At 47.3% G+C, this 21218-nt stretch overlaps 1 protein-coding gene across 1 annotated transcript in view; it reads right to left on the bottom strand.

Moving 5' to 3' along the window:
- The window catches only part of SH2B2 (SH2B adaptor protein 2), a 66216-nt gene that overhangs the window by 14701 nt on the left and 30297 nt on the right, over window positions 1-21218 (bottom strand). Inside the window, exons 2-4 of the mRNA XM_084651153.1 lie at window positions 15833-16720; window positions 7562-7663; window positions 1079-1170 (exon numbers count right to left, since the gene is read on the bottom strand). Coding sequence (XP_084507279.1) covers window positions 1079-1170; window positions 7562-7663; window positions 15833-16693 — 1055 coding nt within the window. The 5' untranslated portion in view covers window positions 16694-16720. The remainder of the gene's footprint in view (window positions 1-1078; window positions 1171-7561; window positions 7664-15832; window positions 16721-21218) is intronic.

The following is a 21218-nucleotide window of genomic DNA, read 5'->3' as shown; positions in this document are numbered from 1 at the left end:
ACTGTGAGATGTTTGTTAAGGCATTTTAACCTTTTCCATGATCTCTTGAGGAGTCAAACCCTCCCCTCCCCCCGAAACCCTCAGTGAGACGAAGACAATCTTCTACAGCATCTTGCAACCTAACGGATACCATACCAAGCTGGTTGTAGGCTGCACACATAGGAATCACTGCCTGTCAGTGAAACCCAACCGCCTCTGGGGAGGAACGCAGCAGCTGTCTAAACCGTAGCACTCCACAACAGCGTAGGAGAGGATGTGAAGACAAACGCTGTATCCAATTGCAACTGCAGGCAGAACGAGACTGTAACCCACTGGTTAGTGTGTGCAAGACATCCAGGATTCCAGTCACAGATAAGCCCCCACTTATGTGATGGCCACTATATTAGTGGACACACTGGGGATTTAAACTAGGAACTCCAGAGCTACAGACATGGGCTGTTTCAGCTAGAGGGACAAACCTCTGTAGCTGCTGGCTGTAACAGGCTCAGATCCCCCGCGGCTCAGGCACCGAGCGGGACCCCAACACACACTCAGCAGTGGGTCACGCAAGCACTGGGAGTGTTTGGGGCCTTGCTTCGTCACAGAGATGATGGCTGGTTAGTACCAGGGTTTCTCTTCCAGTCAGCTGTGTCTGAACACTGTTCCCAGTCTGCCGGGGCAGTAGATTGGTGGGTCACACAATGACTAACGCTAGCCAACCTTTTATGAACAAATTTTGTTGTTGAAAAATGGGCTTTTAAAAAAAAAAAAAGCATTTTTGGGTGAAAAAAATCATTGACTTTTTTCATTTTTCTTTCTCTCTATCTGAGCACCTCACCATCTTTATAATGGATTTATCCTCACAACACGTCTGTGAGGTGAAGCAGTGTTGTTATCCCCATGTTACAAATGGGGAACTGAGGTACTAAGAGACTAAAGGACTTTCCCTGGGTCACACAGAATGTTTGTAGCAGAGCAGGGACGGACTCCAGCTCTCTTGGGCCCAGGCGGTGCTCAAACCCCTGGATAATCCTTCCTCTTCTGAGGTAAAGAGGTGCTTTTTGAAACAGGGAGGGCAGCTTCCTCAAGTGAGCCTTACCCGGGGTCTATGCAGTCCTGGATATCCGCCACCCAGGAATGTTTCTGGAGGGAGTCAATGGTTTCCAGAATATACTCAGCACCATTCTCCACCTAGATGGGGAGAAAAGGGTGGTGGGGGAGAAAAAGACGCAGTCAATTTACAATTCCTTTACCTGTTTAAAATAGACTCTTCCTCACTTTGCCACCTACCCCAGAGATGTGAAAGGAGAGGAGAAATAAACTGCATAGCCTCTGTTTAACAATCAGACTGGATCGTGGAGTTAAGTAAATGCTCGTATCACACCTTCACCCACCACTGTAATGCAGCCACCGCTCTGGAGCATGGGCAGCTGTTAAATACCTCACAGCACATCAGTTCGAAATGGGAAGTGAAGGAGCATATCGTGTCCAAAAGAAATTATGATATGGGATGAAAGGGGAAATTTTCAGGCATTTGACTGTAACTACCTAAATTGGAATTAGACAGAACTCTGGGGCGAACATCCCTACTTCTGTGAAATGTGCCATGGGATTTTTAATGGACATGACTTCAGTGTAAAGGCTCATCTGAAAAAGACAGCCTAATCCCAACACCACAATACCCCCTAACTCCATGCTGGAACATTAGCTCAACACTGACTCAAAGGAAAAAGCCCACTTACTGATCAACCAGCCTCACTTTCTGCAGTACCCCAGGCTTTCTTTGAAGGTCTCTCTTCCACATACTGACCAGGCCCAACTCTGTTTGTTTTACCACATTGGATGCCACAGCCAGAGGCAGTATGGCCAACCCCAAGTGTGCAAAAAAATCACAAGTCAGAATTAGCAATGCCATCCCCAGCAGATATGCCAAGGATAAACTGGTGATTACTCCATTCCTGTGATTTACTTCACAGTAAGTGAAACTGATACCTAAACTTTAAAAGAAATAACACAAAATATGCCTGGAAGATTTGGGGATTCTTAAATCGTTTGAAAAAATGGAAAGGAAACAAAACACACTGTTTAGATATCTTGCAAGGCACTATTTTTCTTCACAGTGAAAAGAAATGTAAGCATACAAAAGGGAGTGCTCAGTTAAAGGGTGTATAAATACATTTTGGCTGAAAGGAGAGACAAATTGCAGAGCCAATTTACAATAGAGGTCCTCTGAACTAGGGGGAAGGTTTTCCATTCACAACTATCTGCATTTCCTCTTCCCTCCATCATAAACCCACTGTTGAATACAACTGACACAATTACTCCACACATCAAACGCATGTGGGAAGCTGAGAGTGGAAGCCTGCTGCTCTGGCTCAAAAGCTACAGACCTCCTCCACCTGAGGAGAGCTCCAATAGCCAGAAGAGGTAATAGGTCCCTTATCTTTGCTGGGTTTCAGCCACTACATCAGTCACTTCCACACTTCTTCAGGGGGGCTGGAACAATTTGTAGAGTGGGGTGCTGAGAGCCATTGAACCAAACTGTAAACCCTGTTTATAATGGAAACAACTTCAAGCCAGGGGGTGCTGGAGCACCCCCGGCACCCATAGTTCCGGCACCTATGTGCCTCTTCCCAAAAGACATCTTTGCAGTGCATCATCTGGGTCCAGCTGAATTCCCCACACCCTTTCCCCACACTCGCTAATTCTTTAGACAGAAGAGGTTTGTGGGAAGAGAGCAGTGTGTAAAGGGGGAGAAGGTGGCTCTGGGACTTTTCAGAGAGTCATTTAGTGGTCAGCACCCCTTTTAAACACTTCCTCTCCCTGAGGAGACAGAGAGCAGGATCTCAACAAGCAATTATGGGCTTTGAAACTAACAAACCAAATAAACCCTTAGGGGAAACAGGGACTGAAGCAAAGGGGAGAGCCGTTATTGTTAGGGAATTATTGGGAAAATTTAGGAGAGGAAAGAAGGTGCATTAATCCAGCTGCTATCCCAGGACACGATTCCACCTCACCCATCACCTGCCTTGCTCGCTCTGGAAAGAGAAAGTGTGAGGAACAACCTCCCCCTCCCCCCCCACACAGCAGAACACCAAATACAAAGTTTTGTGCCTCACAAAGCCCCTTTGTCCTCATTGAAAAGGAGTGTGGGTGAAGTTTGCATAAGTTCGACTTGCCAAGGAACCGCCATCCAAGGGAAAGAACCATTTCTATGGCAACCTCTGTGTGCCACGGGGCATCTAGTCAATTCAAAGCGCTTTCTTAAAGGCCTGGTAGGCAGCAGGAAGTGAAGTGCCAGGCTTTTAAATCAAACTATGGCAAAGACAAAGCAATACCATTCTACAGGCAGTTTTCCCCTTGACGTTTATGATTGTGAGAGCTTTAAACAGGCTCATCCACACAGGCAAACTGGCCTCTGAACTCTTCCTTTGAAAATATGCTTTAGGCAAACAATGGGGAAGAGGAGTGATTTAAGCAGCAATGGGATGGGGAGGGGGTGTTCTTGACTTTCATAGTGGAAGTGATGAGCACACCAGGTATCTAAAACTCAGATGCAAGCACAAGGCTAGTGGCAGTCAGAGGAGACCGGCACTGGACCATATGTTCTTTCTCCTGCGAGGCTGTTCAAATATCACGTTAGCCCAGTATGATTTGTTGCAAGGAAGGCAAGATCTAGGGTAAAATTCTGCATGCAAACATCAGTATTCTACATTAAGTGTATATAATGGAAATCACTGCAAGCCAGCCCCCCGGCTCAGCACCTCTGCATCTCTTCCCAAAAGACATCTTTGCACACGTGCACCATCTGGGTCCAGCTGAATCCCCACACACTTTCCCCACACTCGCTTAGACAAAAGAGGTTTGTGGGAAGACAGCAGTATGTAAAGTGGGGGAAGGTTCTGGCTCTTGGGCTTTCCAGGGAGTCGTTTAGTGGTCAGCGGCATGCCAATAATGTGGAATACAGATGAAAATAAGTGCAAAACTCAACTCAGCCTTAAAACTATGCAGCTGCAACGGGCACTTCCCTAATAAATGAAATGCAACAGCCATCAGGTCACCAAGCTGGTCCCGATGTCAGACAAGGAGCTAGGATTGGGGCCTGCTTTGCTCATGTGCTTGGATTCTCTCCTCATACCCCCGTTTCTGGTTTCTGTAGCTCCGATGGAGATAAATTTAAGACAGCAGCCATGGAATAGAGGCTCTGGTGGAGGTTGATTCAGAGATGAGCACCCCCTACTGAGTCACCCTCAGTGCTTGCTGCAACACAGTGCCTCCTGGCATCCCACTGGGAGCTTAGGTTGGGTTCTGCCTCAGTCAGTGCCAACAGTAATAAGGCATTGCCCTAGCTTCTCATGCCCCTGATCCCCAATTGCTTTGCTAGGAGAGGGAGCATTAGTGTCCTCCTTTTAAACAACAAAGGCACAAGGAAGGGAAACAACTTGTCTCAGGTTATACCCTACACCCAGGGCAGAGAAGGGAGCAGAACACAGGTCTTCAGCCTCAACCCACTAGACAAAGCTGCACCAGCTTGTGGGTTTGAACTGGGACCAAAAGCAAAGGGACCAAGATATCCTGAGAGTGCCTGATCTTGTGACCGTCCTCTTCTAATTCTGGGAACTGGTGTAGGTTGGAGAGTTCAGACAGGCAGCTGGATACCTGGATGTTCACAAACACATAGTGCTGGCCCAGCCCTGGAACGGATGCTGGTGCACTGGAAACATCAGGCTATTTTCACTCACGTATGCACGGTAACCTCCTGGCTGTAGCCGTAAGCGTTTCTGATCCGGCTCAAGGGGGAGCGATAGTCCATTAACACAAACATCCCATAGAGAGCACCTGATGTGAAGTGGCAGCCACATTAGTCAGAGTGAAGCACTCAATTTTTTTTTTTAAAAAAAAAAGAAATTTTAACTCAGCATTCATTGCGTGCTTTCGCGCGGCGGCCCCGGATGAGCCAGATTCTAGGAGCTCTGTGTTCTGGGGGCAGGAGAGGGAGGGGGAACCTGGATGGCTGGGAATGAAACTCAGCCACAAAAAGGCAGAGCTCAGCTCCGGCTCGGGGGGAGCCGCCTCCCAGCTCAGCAGGCAGCATAGACATTTTCCACCCCTTCTGCTTAGGCCCAGTGGGACGAAATCCCCATTTGTAGGGAGAGTTTGTTAGCAGCAGCTGCCACCAGCATGCTGTACGGGATCGCATAGCGAGCTAATTAATTGTATTTTATGGAAAACTCTTCTCTGGGGTCTCTATAGCGAGAGAGGGAGACAGACTTTTAATATCTGCTCTCCCCCAGACTCCCATCTGCTATGTGTGATTCCTCATCCCTAGAGGCTGTAGAGCTTCCAATGCAAGTGAGGCTACCACAGATCAAACAGCATCTGCCAGCCCCTTATTGATAAAACCGTCACTCCACTCTAGTGGCCTAGAACAGCAGCATTTACATACCAGGGAGCAGCTCCCCAGGAGAGGAAGCATGACTAGATCCCCCCTTGGGGACGGTCTCTGAGTGTGGATGGATTCCCCCTTTGCCAGCCAAACAGGGCTGTCTACCTAACAAATCCTTTTTTAAAAAGGGGAGAGCCTCTTCTGTAATCTCGCGATTTGGAGAGGTGCCCAGAAGGCAACCAAAGACCAAATGCAGCCTCTAAGAGGGAGAGGACAAAGCAGACAATCTTTTAGTGTACTGTTTGTCTAGAGGCTCCATTGTTCCAGGCACCATCCAAACACATAGGGAGAGAAAGTCCCTCAAAGAGATTACAGACAAGGCAGACAAAAGGTGGGAAGGGAAACAAATCAGAGGGGAATTAACTTGCCCAAGGTCACAGTGCCAGAAGTAAAATTCAGGGCTCCGGAGTGAGTTTTACTGCTGGTTAGGACAAGAAGCAAGCAATTGCTGTTCACCTACAGGGGGCTAAAAGAATGGAAAACCCTACCTGATCATTCAAGTGCACCTATCAGCTAGTGCGGGAAGATAAGTATAGGAGCAGACCTGAGGGGAGCACTTAGTTAATTGTTGGGGAATTGTAAAGTGTAGTCCAACACAGAAAAGTAACTATGCAAAAATGGCACCAAGACAGATCACTTGCATATTTAATCTGCAATCTTCAGGCTTCACTGTAAAATATTAATTCTCTTAGCTCTGCAAAATCCTCACAGCTCCAAGGGAGTAAGCAGGATTCTATTCTGATCCATGCATCGTCAACAGAATTGTTGCCCAAATTCCGGCCACAGAATCTTTGTTGCTAGAAACGGCTATTGTTACAGTGACCAAAACAGCAAGCTGGGAACTTTCTGATAAGGCAGAAAGAGCCCAGCTTAACTGGCAGATCCCAGGGTGAGGAGATGTGCATAGGGAAAATGCATCATTCTCCTTGTAAACTGAGCAGATTTGCTCCAGAAGCCAGAGAGAGAGAGAGAGAGAATCATACATACATGCCATTGTTATAGTCATTTTCCAGAGCAAGACAGCCCTAAGGAGTCTGGCAGTACACCAGACCTCCCCCAGCCAAACAGAGTGGAATCTGGCCCTGATTCGGAGCCTGGGCCCTCGGAACAGAGATTTAACACCATCACCATCTTGTCTCTCTGCAATACCTTCCACTGAAAAACACCCGTGAACCAAGCCTCATGACAGCACTGCACTCGCTAAGTAATGCCACCGGTTAGCTGCCACACAGTGCTGCAGAAGGTTACCAAGCGGGGGCAGGGTTTGCCTCAGGGAAAGACCTCACGAGTGACTGCTTGGGGCCACTGTGTTTAAGGGTATGTCTACACTGCACACTAAGACTGGATTCTGACTCAGATTTGAGCCAAGGCCTGCTTCTGTCCAGACACAAATCAGTCTGACTCAGGTCAGCAAGCACTCAGCACCCAGGTGGTCCTCTGATCCTGCTGGCAGGGAAGGGAAAGGAGGGCAGGAAGGGGGTCAGAGCCCGAGTCCCTGCTGTGACTCGGGTCCAAGCCTTGCCATTTTGCAGTGTGGACGCAGCTCAAGCCGCAGAGCCAAGTCAGAAGGTCTGCACGGTGTAGCATGGAAGCGTTAGCATGGCTGGGAGACCCAGATCCCGCCAATGTAAACCCAGGTTTATAATGAAGCATGAACACTCAGGTGTGGACCCAAGTCCCACAGGCAAGGGATTAGTGTGCTGTGTGGACATATCTTAAGAATCTCCACAGTCCAGCACTGTTATCAGTTCATCTGCCCCTTCCACAGTCCATAAAGATGGCTGTGGAGGAGGAGCAGCAAGACAAACGCAAGAGGGCAGTTGAATGTTAATATTATACGTGTATGCTACGTTCGGGGTGGATTAAAGCACTAGAGGATCTTCAGGCAAACAGCTGGCAGTGGCCTGGTGCATAGCTGATTGGTGCCAGCCTTCTGCAGGGAAGAGAATACATGCCATGGACGCAAAGTTCCCTTCCTCCCTCAGTCACCTCACCATGTGACGGGAGGGAAGGGCACAGGCACCAGATCTGTGCAGTCACTGACTGCTGGGGAGTTGGGAGGAGAAGCCCAGAGCTTTGGTGGGTTCAGTACAGTCTCAAGGCATCCAGGGTGCCTTATTAGCCAAGCAGCCTTACCTTCAACACAAAGGTGTTGTCTTTGTCCGGCATCTCCAAAGGCATGGTTGTCCGGACCTCAATGATGGCCGAGAGTGGGATGCTGACCTTAGGTTTGGAAACCTGGAAGAAATAAAAGGAATGAACAGTGCCTGTAGAACAGAAATTCTCCCAATGGGCGATACAGCCCAGCTCACAGCAAGGCAAGCTCCCTCTCCAATCTGTGCAGTTATTAAAAAAAAAACCAAACAATTTCCCTCATGCGCCTGATAACTCCAAGATCTTTTAATTAAGCCAAGAGACGCCCCGGTGGAAGATAGGAGAGTTAGCGTATTTCACTGCCAACCCGCTTGCTTATTTCAGTGTCTGCTGACATTCCAGCTCTGCCGACTACATTAATGTCTCTGGTTTTTTTTTTTTAATCTCTCTCTCTTTATTAAGATGCGCTGGGAGGAAATAATGCTATCTGATCAAGGAAATATTTAGCATGCACAAAAGGCAAGGGGAGGCAGAGCCAGGAAAGGGCAGACGGATGGGGGATGTGCCAGTTTATCTGGAAGAGAGAGAGGCATTTCAGTAGGTAAGTGAAGACACATCTGCTTTGTCTACTGTAGGGAATTTTGACAAAAAGTTTCCCACTGGGGTTGCCACCGGTTCAGGTGTACCAGTAAGAGCTTTAGTGTGGATGCAGCTTTTCAACACAGCGTGCCAGAGCCTCGACTGCACTAGGGTTGAGACCCTCCACTGCTGTCAACTGAGTTACCCTGATTCACCACAACAAGAGGTTCCCGCCCCAGGGTACCCCCTGAAACAGCTGAACTTGCTGCAGCAGCAGTGGGAATCTGCTGCTAAAATTCTTTCATGTAGACACAGTCACATCTTTCCTCACACCCATCCCCAGCAGCAGACTCCAGAGATGCATTTACAAACCTCAGCAAGGCCAGTTTGTCCATGGGGGGAAGAGGGTGATTGGCAATTGAAGCTGTACATTTGTAGATACTCCAGATGTGCTAGGCTCTGTACAAATACAAAAGGCAGCACAGTCCCAGCCCCAAAGACTTTATAATCTAATCTCTCCATGCCTCTGTGTCCTTACCTGTAGAGTGGGGATAAAAATTTACACCAGTTCTACACCAGGAGTGCTTTGCATGTAGCTGTACTGGAATACTACGCTGGCAAAGCACTCCTGGTGTGGCTGTAACTTACACGGCCAAAGCTGCACTTTTGCTGGTCTTGCTTATTCCAGCCCCCTAGAGTAAAACAAGCTATACTGTATTTCTCCTCCATTTCCTGTTGTACAGTGCTATGTCCCAGTGTACTGTTGGGCAGCTCATGTGTTCCACCCCAGAAGCAGCTCTTTCCTATGTCTATAAAGAGCTCCGTGATGAAGGCTCTTTACTAAGCAGTGGAAGACACTTTCAAAGTGAACCTTCTCCTCCTGTCCCCACCACTGGAAGCCAAAGGCAAGAACAAGCGATTTCAGAGGCATAAATGCTGCTCTCTTTGGGCAATGGGATGGTCTCTATACACCGCTGCAGCCCTGGTAACAGACATGCAACCTGATGCATGCTAAGCACTTTGCACACTTAAGGGCAAGATAAATAATAAGCTGCTGGGTATCTCAGCTCCAGATTTGTGGTGTCTCCTTTTTAATAGGGAGAGGGAGCATGTATAAGGGTTAAGAGCAGACAATACGGTCAGGACTCCTGCGTTCTGTTCCCAGCTCTCCCAGTGATGCGCTGTCTGGCCTTGAACAAGTGACTTGACTGTGCCTCAGTTTCCTCCATCTCCTAAATACTTACCTTCCCCTCACAGGTGTCTTATGGTTGGTTGTTGCCCTCCTCCCTCGAGGTGGTTGAATTTCCGCAGTGCTGTATGCTGAAGACAATTCAGTCCTGCTTCCACTGAAGTCTATTTCAAAGCTCCCAGTTCCCCTGTGGTACAGGAGTGGGCCTCAAGTCTGACTGTGCAAACACTTGCTACTGAGTGTAGTACTTACTCCCATGAAATCAATGGATGTGCGGCTACTAGTAAACATTATAACTGGTAGCAAGTGTTTGCAGGATTGGGCCCTAAATGTATACAACTCTTCGGAATGAAAGGTCCTATATAAACGCAACATGATTATTAGTAAAAGCTTGTCTAGTAGCACATTTGAGCAACAATCCCCAGATTTCTAGTAAATTGGCCCCTAGAATTATTACAGTTAGGGATTTGGAAGCAAGAGTTTCTCTTAACTAGACAGACAGACTGGCTAATCCTCCCTCAAGCTGTGCACTTGAATTCAAAGCAAGCATCTAGAAAAGGAATAGAAAGGCAACATAATCATCAGAAAACATGAGTTATCCCAAGTGCCTCCAGACCCTAAACGACAGAAACAGGCTCACAATGCGCATAATGCCACAGGTTTCAGAGTAGCAGCCGTGTTAGTCTGTATCCGCAAAAAGAACAGGAGGACGTGTGGCACCTTAGAGACTAACAACTTTATTTGAGCAAAAGCTTTCATAAGCTACAAGTACTCCTTTTCTTCATAATGCCACAGGTTACTAATAAAGGGTTCTGTTCTCATTTTGTAAATCAGTGTTGCTGTGAAACAGGAACCAAGAGCTGCCTTTCCCTTCCCCTAAGTTTTCGTTTAGCTGGGCCTGGGAGGTTCTGACCAAGTTACTGTCACTGCAAGACTCCAAATGAATGAAGGACCCTGATCTTTAGAAGTGCTGAGCACCCACAGAGCCAAGGACCACTGCACCAGCTCAGCGGCTCCCATAAACTGTCCTCTAATGCTTGTTTTGAAGCAATGAACTTGCAGAAGCTGCTGGGCTGGGTTTTTTTTAATTTTTGACCAGAGGAGGATCAGAAAAAGAGGAAGCAGCTGTTTAAAGGGAAGAAAATATGACACGAGCTCTGAGGGGTGGAAGGAAGAAGAGACTTGCTCTGACTCTTCTCAGGAACAGCAGACAAAAGAGCCAACAGAGGGAGTCTTCACCGAGTTCCCAGCCCTGCAAAAACACTGGCACATGTGAGTAGTCCCACAGAAGTCAATAGGACTCCCCAGGTCAGTAAAGTTACTCCCTGCTTAAGTGCTTGCAGGATCAGGCCCTACGCCTGAGCTGCAGTTTTAGGGCTTGCTCAGAGACTCATCACAGGAATAAATGGGGGCAGGCAATGGAGGTTTTTGTACTTTGAATCACCATCAAGACTGCTAGTATAACACCAAAAAGTAAGATGGACTGCTGCCAGGTACTTGAAGCACATTTAATTTCCCTTCATGTTTTCAATCACTGTTGCTTTGGGAAAATATACACACACCTAACTTTGTCAGAAAGTACAATATCCATGGGAGAGGGTTCTTTCTTTCTTTCTTTCTTTCTTTCTTTCTTTCTTTCTTTTTAAATGAAAACCCAGTTAGCCCCTATTTTTGTAGGACCCCCACAAAAACAAAGTAGTGTGCTCTTGTGCACTCTCAGAAGCAAAAGTTTAAGTTCTCATCCCACAAATGTACAAGAAAGCGAGGTTAACGCATCAGTGCCTCTCAAAGGGTTTGTTGGGAGTGGAAATACAGGAACATTTGACAAATGAAGAAGATAGATATCATTAGGGAAAGAAATTTAAGCGAAAGTTTTCAGAAGGGTGTAACGATAACAATAAAAGACAAGACTGTTTTCATAAAAAGCACTTAAAAGAGGTCCTTTTAACATTGATTTTTTTAAAAGGGGAGATAAAAACAAACCTGAAAAAATACCTATTTCCAGCTATAATATTGCTTAACAGCAGTTACTGCTCCAGCTAACCCTATGGCTGTATCAATCTGTGCATAGACTCACAAGCACTGCTCCCAGATGAGCCAATGCCAGCTATGTATCTTTCATGCCCTAACTGCTAGTGCAGAAAGAGACTCTGGGGCAGAGGGTAGGGAGCTGGGGATGGGGAGGAAGGTAATGCAGTTAAAATTAAATAAATAAATAAATAAACAAACCAACCCGCTCACTCGGTCTCCAGTTCTCTAGGGGACATTAGAAAGGTTAGAAGTCAGTGAATGGAAACCAGATATTTCACATGTTTGATGACACCCAGAATTCAGACACTATAAATGGTTTCACCCTAATGGCTTTTCCATGTGCTCTGATCCGGTATCTACATGGGGGTTTTTCCTCCAGCTCCATTTCAGGTTAATACACTGTGAGGAACAGTTTATATTGGACTCAAATATCTTCCTAAAGGGTGTATATTTCTTTCGCAACACACACACACACACACACACAATTTTTATTGAATGTAAACATTCCTCTGCCAAGTTGTAAGCCCAAGTACAACAAGAGTAAGGACCTGATTTGCAGTCCATTTCAGATCAGTGGCTTTGAATCAGGGACTTAGCGTAGAAAATGACTCGTGAACGGGATTAGCCCTGTTCCACTGTGGAAGATGAATGAAACACAAAAACCAACAACATAAATGGCACAAAGTAAATTATCTATATTTAGTAACCTCAGATTTAATTAGTAATGACTACCTCATCTGCATAATTTATCTACTTGGAAGCATTAGTTAATGTTTCTACAGTGCTTTGAAGAGAAAAAGTGCAACGTGCATGCCAAGTAAAATTAATGTATCTCCACAGGTAAGAACTTAATTTTAAATGCAGGGTATGCTTTTTTTTCATCTCAGCAGGAAGGGTGGTCCAGCAGCCGGGGCACTAGCCTGAGACTTGAGAGACCCAAGGTCAATTCCCTGCTCTTTCATGGTCTCCTTGTGTGACCTTGGGCAAGACACTTAGCCTCTCCCACGCCTCAGTTTCCCATCTGTACAATGGAGGATAATTGCACTTCCCAGCCTTACAGGGGTGCTGTGAGGGTATACACATTAAAGACAGCGAGGGGCCCAGATACTGTAATGGTGGGGACCATATGGGGCCATTCCATAATGAGGATCATTCAGTCTCTGTGTTTCAGTGTCCCCAACTCTAAAGTTGGGATAATAATTCTCTGCCACATGTTTGTGAGATGCTCAGGTACTTGATAGTAAAGAGGGACATGCAGGTAGGTAGATAGATGATATTAAATTGCATAATGAATCTATAGTAGTTGGTTCCTTTTTCCGAAGCTTTCTTTAGGACCCTGTGGAAGGAAAAGAGTGCAGGGAAGAAAGGGATAAATAAATAAATGTTCAGGAAGGCAAGTAACTGAGAAGATCATTTGGGAAGGTGTGCTACGAAAGAGGAAACAGGAACAATATTTACTATATGGGCTAGAATGCTCCTGGCAGAAGACACTGAAGTCTTTCTTCTCTCTCATTGAAATGTTATTGGAGGGGATAGGGGGGATGTGGGTGTGGGTGTGAGAGCAAGCCTAAATGCCAGAGAAAGATTCATCACCTTACATTTCTTTAGCTCCATTCATCCCACTGGATGCAACAGCACTTTACAGACTTACCCACTGCTCCACAAACTACACACAAGAACCACTTCATCCACCTCTGAATGCAGCCAGTGCTGGAATGAAACACTGCAGCTGTTTAACAGCGCACAGGAACACGGCACGCTTTTCCGGCTGAAAACTCCCTGGCAGTTAGGTAAGCAGAACAGAAAGTTGGATTTGCCTAGGACATTGGAGGCAGCATAATTATTGCTGCAAAGTGCCCTGGACCGTTAGTAATCAAATGTGTTTAGGACCTTGGCTTTGCTTCTCACCTGAAAGAGAGCGCCTCCAGCAGCAGTCTCTTAAAGCCGTCCTGGGGTATTGAGTCAGCACTGATTCAGGGGTGAGGGAGGAAGGAGTGCCACCTACCGACTTATCACTACCTGCCTGACCTGCGGGACCCTTACAAGTCTCCAATGGCCAAGGCAGCTACTGGCTATGTGCTGAAACTCTCTCTCTTCAGGATGTCGTCACTGACAATTGCCCATGGAAGCTGGGCTTGATTAGGCAAAACTAGGGAAGGTTTGGACTGGATTCCATTTAATCAAAGCCACCAAATTTCTCAGATAAAGATGTCTGAGCATACCTCACAGGATCACAGTAGAGAAGCTACAGAAAAGGCTGAAGCAGCTACTCAGTTCTACACCCCTCACAATGTTCCCAATGTGGTTTCCTATGCATGAGCAGAGGTTCAATTTTGATTAAACTAAAAAACGGTCAGGAATTGAGGTTCCAATTTTAGCCCATGTCTAGGTGAAATCTACTATCCTGAGGGCAGGATGGGCAGGAAAGGGGGCATGGCTGGAGTTCTTTATCCCCTGTCACAGTTACCTAGCGGTACAGAGAAACCGAACCTGTCAAAAACATGGGTGTGGGGTTCACAAGTTGCCTTCCTATCTGGAGGTGGGAAGGGCTAGTCCTGGCTCTGTACTGTGTATGTCTGAAGCGTGAGTGACAGTGCTAATGGGCCGAGAGTACTCAAGACTGCTCAGGCCCATCACAATCTATTTTTACATCCCTGACATCCAGTTGGTGACTGGTCAGTGCAGCTCAGTGAGCAGCACCTGACAGAACCCTCATTAGCCTCGCAGCTAACGAACAGGGAGATGTGGAGATGTTTCCGCAGCAGAAATGAAAGGTTAGAGGAGGTTCCTATACGTTGCAGGTTAACAGCTACTAGAAAGCAGTTCACTGGTGTATTGGGACAGCTCCTGGCTTCAGTCTCCTGCCAGGTGAACACCGGGATCCGAGTTTGCCCAAACGCCGGGCTGACTAACAGACTGCCCACATGGCTGATACAAGAGAAGAAATAGCAAGAGGATAGAAAGCTAGAGCGAGTCACGGACGCTTTGTTCCTAACACATAAGAGCGCAAATTACAGGGCCCTCTCGGTACCTGATCGACAGAGGATACGAGGCTTTTACACCCCAGATTGTAGCACTGGCTCTTTAGCTCAAGAAAGAACAGCTCATGCTTTTAGCTCTGGATGTCCCAGGCTCAATCTTCAATGTCAGCCAAGATGGCAGTGATCACAACAGCAAAGATGACATGTCTGGGCTCATCACCACCAGAAAAAGAAAAAATACTGCATTATATTTTTCGCATGATAGCACCAGGAATAACTCAGCTTCCTCTTGCCAGTGTAGACAGGAACCAATCCACATTACGGAGTCATGTTACACCCCTGTAACAGGATTACCAGTCTGATGCCCATCTACATGAGGCAACAAAAGCCAAGCTTTAAGCGTGGCTGATTGGGGTACAAATCATGTGTATTACATGAATCCCAAGACAGGGTTGCTAGGCGGGTGCAGATGGATGCCTTCAGTGCTTCTTGCTATTTGAAATCAGACCCTGTCCCTAAAATCCAGACAAAGTAGCACTCAAACAGGAATGATTGAGTCCCTGAGGGACTGGATGGCTTGGGGAGGGGAACTGGTAAGGAAGTTGGTGACAGAGCAATTGGGGCCAGGTCACCCAACTCCCAGGCTAGAACCCTAACTACTAGGCCATCCTTTCTTAGTGATGGATTTGGGAAGCGTCACTATCAAAAAAGGCTCGCTGACGGCCTCAGTAGCTGTGCCTGCCTCAACTGGCCCTTTTGCTTTCAGTCTTAACTTAGAGGCCAGTGACTGAACAGATTAACATTAGGAAAAACTTCCTAACAGTCAGGGTGGTGAAGCACTGGAATAAATCACCTAGGGAGGTTGTGGGTCTCCATCATTGGAGATTTTTAAGAGGAGGTTAGACAAACACCTGTCAGGGACGGTCTAGATAATACTTAGTCCTGCCTTGAGCGCAGGGGACTGGACTAGAGGACCTCTTGAGGTCCCTTCCAGTTCTATGATTCTATGATTGGGGATACTAAATTCCTCTTTCACCCCTAGGAGGTGGATCGTCCAGTTCTGGGGTGAGACACATTGGTAGTGGGAAAAAAAACCTCCAATCCCTATTCAAATCTAGTTCAAAGACCTATAAGATAGATAACGAACTAGGAGCACTGGGCATCAGGAAGTCTGAGCGGACAGTAACACTGTTTGTCAGAAACTTCGTGGAGAGTTTGGCACAGACAAAATAAGCAAAACCACTGAATTATACTTCATCCCATAGAGTGGATTAAGACCAGGAGGTGGAGGATTAAAATAGACCATCTGAAACAATAGAGGAGCAACACCCATCACCGGGAAGCAGTACACCAGCCCAGCAGAGAGCTGTAAAACCGCCACGGCCATCTGGAGCTCTGATGAAGCGCAGCTTGGAGACATGTCAGCTGGGATCTATGGCTTCTCGGGGCGAGGAGCGTCACATCTATAAACTCTGCAGCCAAGCAAGTCAATATAGATAGGAAGCTCAGCCATGAAGAACCTACAAGACCTACCTTTGGTGGCACATAAAACTCCAGCAGGAACCTCTCCCCCTCCATCTTAACAGCCTTCCTGAGCATCAGCCGACATTTCTGCCACTGAGAGCTACCCACGCAGTTTGTGTCATCCGCCACCATGTAGCGGAGGGTGCCCTCCCTCTGAATATCCACCAGTTCCACCTTGGAAGACTGGACTTTTGACAGCCGCAGCTTGTGAGTCCATCTCTCCCTCGTGTCATTGTGTTCCTTGATCACAGAGGGACAGTGCTCTCTCTCTGACCTCCTGCCTCCCTGCATGGCCTCCACACCTGGCTCCGGAGAGGACTTCCTGTGCCACATCTCCTTCATGCCATCCACCACACACAGGCTCATATTCCTCAAGGAGAAACCTTTCTTGAATTTCGGCTTGGAAGTAGCATGGACAGAGACGTCCTCTGAACTCCGAGAGTGGCCGTAGGAAGAAACTTTATGAGCCTGAGCCTGCTGGGACTGGCTCAGATATCGGCTGGAATTCACAGGGTTGTCCATGCTGTCCAGGGATTCTGTGGAGGTCTCCTCTTTCCTCTGGAGGATGTCTCGGCCGTAAGGCATGTGGCAGTTCTGTAGCCCCACAAAGGGCACTATGTTGTACGTGGCTGGGGAGTCGGACACGAACACTCTACTGACCTCCAAGCTGAAGATGTCCAAGAAATTGGCAGCAAAGTGATGGGAGAAGGAGGTTTCAGCCCCCGGGGTATCGTAATGGGGGTTCTCCCTCAGGAACTGGCAGAACTTCTGAGCAAAGTCCACCGCAGCAGCCTGGGCATGGAGCTCACAGAATTCCCTCCAGTCGGGAAGCTGGGAGGAAGACTCTTGGCAAAGGGCATCACCATTCATGACTGTCCCATTCCACCTGCCAGCAAACTGCAAAGGCAAATCAAAGAGAAGGTTAATGACAGTTCAGATAAGGAATTCCAAACACAAACACACACACACCACTGCAGAACTATCCATGACCAAGGGAATCCACAAGAAAAACAAGGACAATTGATGGTATGTAACATTTTAAACAGCTGCAGTCACAACATTCCACCATGTCTAAAAAGCATGCAAAACTATGGTTAGTGCAACCTTATTTCTGCCTCTATGATCACATCACTTCAGACTCTAGCCCTAAGATGTTCCATGTCTTAAGACCACTGACTAATGGCTATGATCCCCAAGGATCCCACGGGGCTTTGCAGGGTGGTGGGATAGTGGGAATCAGGTTCTAGAACATTGGTATCTTAGTTAGCACATCCTGTTTCACATCTGGGTGCTCACACCAGCATTTTCACAGCTAAGATACCAATATGAACACCCAAAATACGGAACTGGATGCCTTAAATTAGAGGCCTACAGTTGAAAACCAGGCCTTGTATATATCATCTGCACCATGATGACCTCACTCACTACTGAAACGCATCCACCTCTGGAGCAGAACATATCCACCATTTAACAGCAAATTACAACACTTCCCTTCAGGGCAGAAAGAGAAGAATACTGTGTCCAACTGAAGCTACAAGAGAGACTTTTTTGGTAAGCAAAATGTAAATACCAAATATAAATTTGGCTAGGTCACAATGATCAACAGTCTAGTCTTTTAAAAGAAGAGTGCTACCATTCCGCAATGACAGATGGTGCTCTCAGCATCATGACTGGGACAGAGACAAGTACGGACTCAGAAGGAAGAGTGTCGTCTACAGAATCACCAACATCGCTTCCTGTGGTGCAAAGTTTTTCCATAGACGTGTCTTATCAGCACGCGAACCCAGACCCTGCCCTGTGTATCGTATGAGAGCAGACAGAGTCCCAGCCAGGTGCAGCAGGGCTAGGCAGACACCACCAACCACATGGGGGAAAAAAAAAATCACAAAATAGCTGCTTGGAGTTCAGAGGAATAAGTCAAAGTTAGGGCATACATAGAGAGCCAGCTATGCACAACCTGCCTCCGGAGCCACACAGTGAATGAGGAAACAGGAAATTCCATCCATTCAGAGTTCTATTCTATTCTATATTTTTACACTATCGTACGAGTGCCTTCCAGTAGTGCTTTCAGTAACACGGCCACACACCTGTCACACGTTTGTTCTCTTATCCTCTCCCCAGAGGGAGAAGTGCATGGAGTGGAGTGCCTTATTTTGGGAGAGCTCTCCTGCAATGCTGTTAATCCCTGCTCCTGGGAAAAGAAAGTATTTCGGGAGATGGCATCTTTTACAGATGGAGTCAGTGGACGACGACAGGAGCTGGGAGGGTCTCATCCAAGTGACAAGGGAAACCCCACATCGGTTAATTCAGGCACAGCTGCAAAAGCATAAAAAGCCAGCCTTTGCTTTCACTTCTGTGCTGGAATAAGTTAAAGGACTCTGCTGACATAACCAGCCTCTGCTATTGCTGAAGCTGGAGGTGGAGTGACACCAATCCACGTGCACGGCCTGCCGCCTGCGGGAGTCATTCATCTTCTCAGGAGCACACCTGGACCTGATACGCCCCACTAAGTATTAAATCCTAGCTGGAAATGACCATGCTCGTCTGCTCCTGAAGTTACACCAAGCACTGAGAGGGGCTGCTGTAGTGGTTTCAGTTCCCTCACACGCTCACCCTCTCATCTTGGATTGGGTGTCAAGGGGGCAATACCGTGAGCAAGGTTAGAGCAATTAACATGAAGAATTGCTCATAGGGCCAGCAAATGAATCCAGCGAACGGACCATTGTAACTGCCTTTTGCAGCCATCCATCATGTATCTAACTACACAGATCCCTCCTGTTGCGAGATATGACCTGACTTGCATAACCCATCAACACTGCACAAATGTACAACCCCATCTGTTTTTATCTGTAGTACAGTAGATTCATAGACTTTAAGGTCAGAAAGGACCATCGTGATCATCCAGTCTGATCTCCTGCCCATTGCAGGTCACAGAACTTCATCCACTCCTGAAATAGACCCCTAACCTCTGGCTGAGTTACTGCAGTCCTCAAATCATGGTTTAAAGACTAGAGGCCCTAGCTGAGATCACCAGCCCCAGCATGCCGGGCGCTATACATACCCAATTCCCAAAGAGCTCACACACTAAACAGACAAGACAGATAAAGGATGGGAAGGGAAACAAGTGTGCAGCTCACACTTCATTGCTGGGTTCATTAAGCCAGGAGCTCTCTAACTTTTGGCAGACCGTACCTTAAAAGGAAGAGCGTGTGCCTCCAGATTGGCCTCCCCTCCCATTCAGGATCCTGCCGTCCCGCCTCCTCTCCCATTCACAATTGCCTGACAGCTCTGATGTAGCTACTCGCAGAGACTGCCATTGAAGAATAGCATCAGGAAAGGATGTGATATTTTTAGCTGCTGTTCAGTGCAATTCAGCAGCTGAAGCGAGGAGGAGCCAGCCAGCCCTATATGGTCAGCAGGTTCGATGCAAACTGCCAGCACTTGTTTTGTTGAACTCTACTCTACAGGCCAGTGCTGGTCAAGAACCTCAGGGTCAGGTCACTGTCTGTCTGCAGGTGGGACTAGAGGGGACTGGTCCTTACCACATACGCTCCAGTGCCTGGGCAGCTCACCCCGGTTTCTAGCTCTGCCCTGGGGAAAGCATTTCACAAGCTAATAAGCTGAATCGCCTGGTGAGGAGAAAAAAGAAAAAAAAAGTAAAACACATCTGTTTTGTCCTCAGCGCCACCCCATTACTCACACTTTCTGCGAAGGCACATTTATAGCAAATAAAGGTTAATAAATGCTGAAGAGGTGTTCTATAGTGTTACGGGCATGAGGAGTTCATCCTAGTGACAGAGGATGTGGAAAAAGCTAATGTACTCAATGCTTTTTTTTGCCTCTGTCTTCATGAACAAGGTCAGCTCCCAGACTGCTGCACTGGGCAGCACAGCATGGGGAGGAGGAGACCAGCCCTCTGTGGAGAAAGAAGTGGTTCGGGACTATTTAGAAAAGCTGGACGAGCACAAGTCCATGGGGCCGGATGCGCTGCATCCGAGAGTGCTAAAGGAGTTGGCGGATGTGATTGCAGAGCCATTGGCCATTATCTTTGAAAACTCGTGGCGAACCGGGGAAGTCCCGGATGACTGGAAAAAGGCTAATGTAGTGCCAATCTTTAAAAAAGGGAAGAAGGAGGATCCTGGGAACTACAGGCCAGTCAGCCTCACCTCAGTCCCTGGAAAAATCATGGAGCAGGTCCTCAAGGAATCATTTCTGAAGCACTTAGAGGAGAGGAAAGTGATCAGGAACAGTCAGCATGGATTCACCAAGGGCAAGTCGTGCCTGACTAATCTAATTGCCTTCTATGATGAGATAACTGGCTCTGTGGATGAGGGGAAAGCGGTGGACGTGTTGTTCCTTGACTTTAGCAAAGCTTTTGACACCGTCTCTGACAGTATTCTTGCCAGCAAGTTAAAGAAGTATGGGCTGGATAAATGGACTATAAGGTGGATAGAAAGTTGGCTAGATTGTCGGGCTCAACAGGTAGTGATCAATGGCTCCCTGTCTAGTTGGCAGCTGGTATCAAGTGGAGTGCCCCAAGGGTCGGTCCTCAGGCCAGTTTTGTTCAATATCTTCATAAATGATCTGGAGGATGGTGTGGATTGCACCCTCAGCAAGTTTGCAGATGACACTAAACTGAGAAGAGAGGTAGATATGCTGGAGGGTAGGGATAGGATATAGAGGGTCCTAGACAAATTAGAGGATTGGGCCAAAAGAAATCTGATGAGGTTCAACAAGGACAAGTGCATAGTCCTGCACTTAGGACGGAAGAATCCCATGCACCGCTACAGACTAGGAACCGAATGGCTCGGCAGCAGTTCTGCAGAAAAGGACCTAAGGGTTACAGTGGACGAGACGCTGGATATGAGTCAACAGTGTGCCCTTGTTGCCAAGAAGGCCAATGGCATTTTGGGATGTATATGTAGGGGCATTGCCAGCAGATCGAGGGATGTGATCGTTCCCCTCTATTCAACATTGGTGAGGCCTCATCTGGAGTACTGTGTCCAGTTTTGGGCCCCACACTACAAGAAGGATGTGGAAAAATTGGAAAGAGTCCAGCGGAGGGCAACAAAAATGATTAGAGGACTGGAACACATGACTTCTGAGGAGAGGCTGAGGGAACTGGGATTGTTTAGTCTGCGGAAGAGAAGAATGAGGGGGGATCTGATAGCTGCTTTCAACTACCTGAAAGGGGGTTCCAAAGAGGATGGATCTAGGTTGTTCTCAGTGGTTGCTGATGACAGAACAAGGAGTAATGGTCTCAAGTTACAGTGGGGGAGGTTTAGGTTGGATTTAGGAAAAACTTTTTCACTACGAGAGTGGTGAAACACTGGAATGCGTTACCCAGGGAGGTGGTGGAATCTCCTTCCTTAGATATTTTTAAGGTCAGGCTTGA

The sequence above is a fragment of the Lepidochelys olivacea genome, assembly GCF_965140295.1.
Source record: "Lepidochelys olivacea isolate rLepOli2 genome assembly, chromosome: 17".
In the NCBI taxonomy this organism is placed as follows: Eukaryota; Metazoa; Chordata; order Testudines; family Cheloniidae; genus Lepidochelys; species Lepidochelys olivacea.
This window is presented reverse-complemented; position numbering and strand designations above follow the sequence as displayed.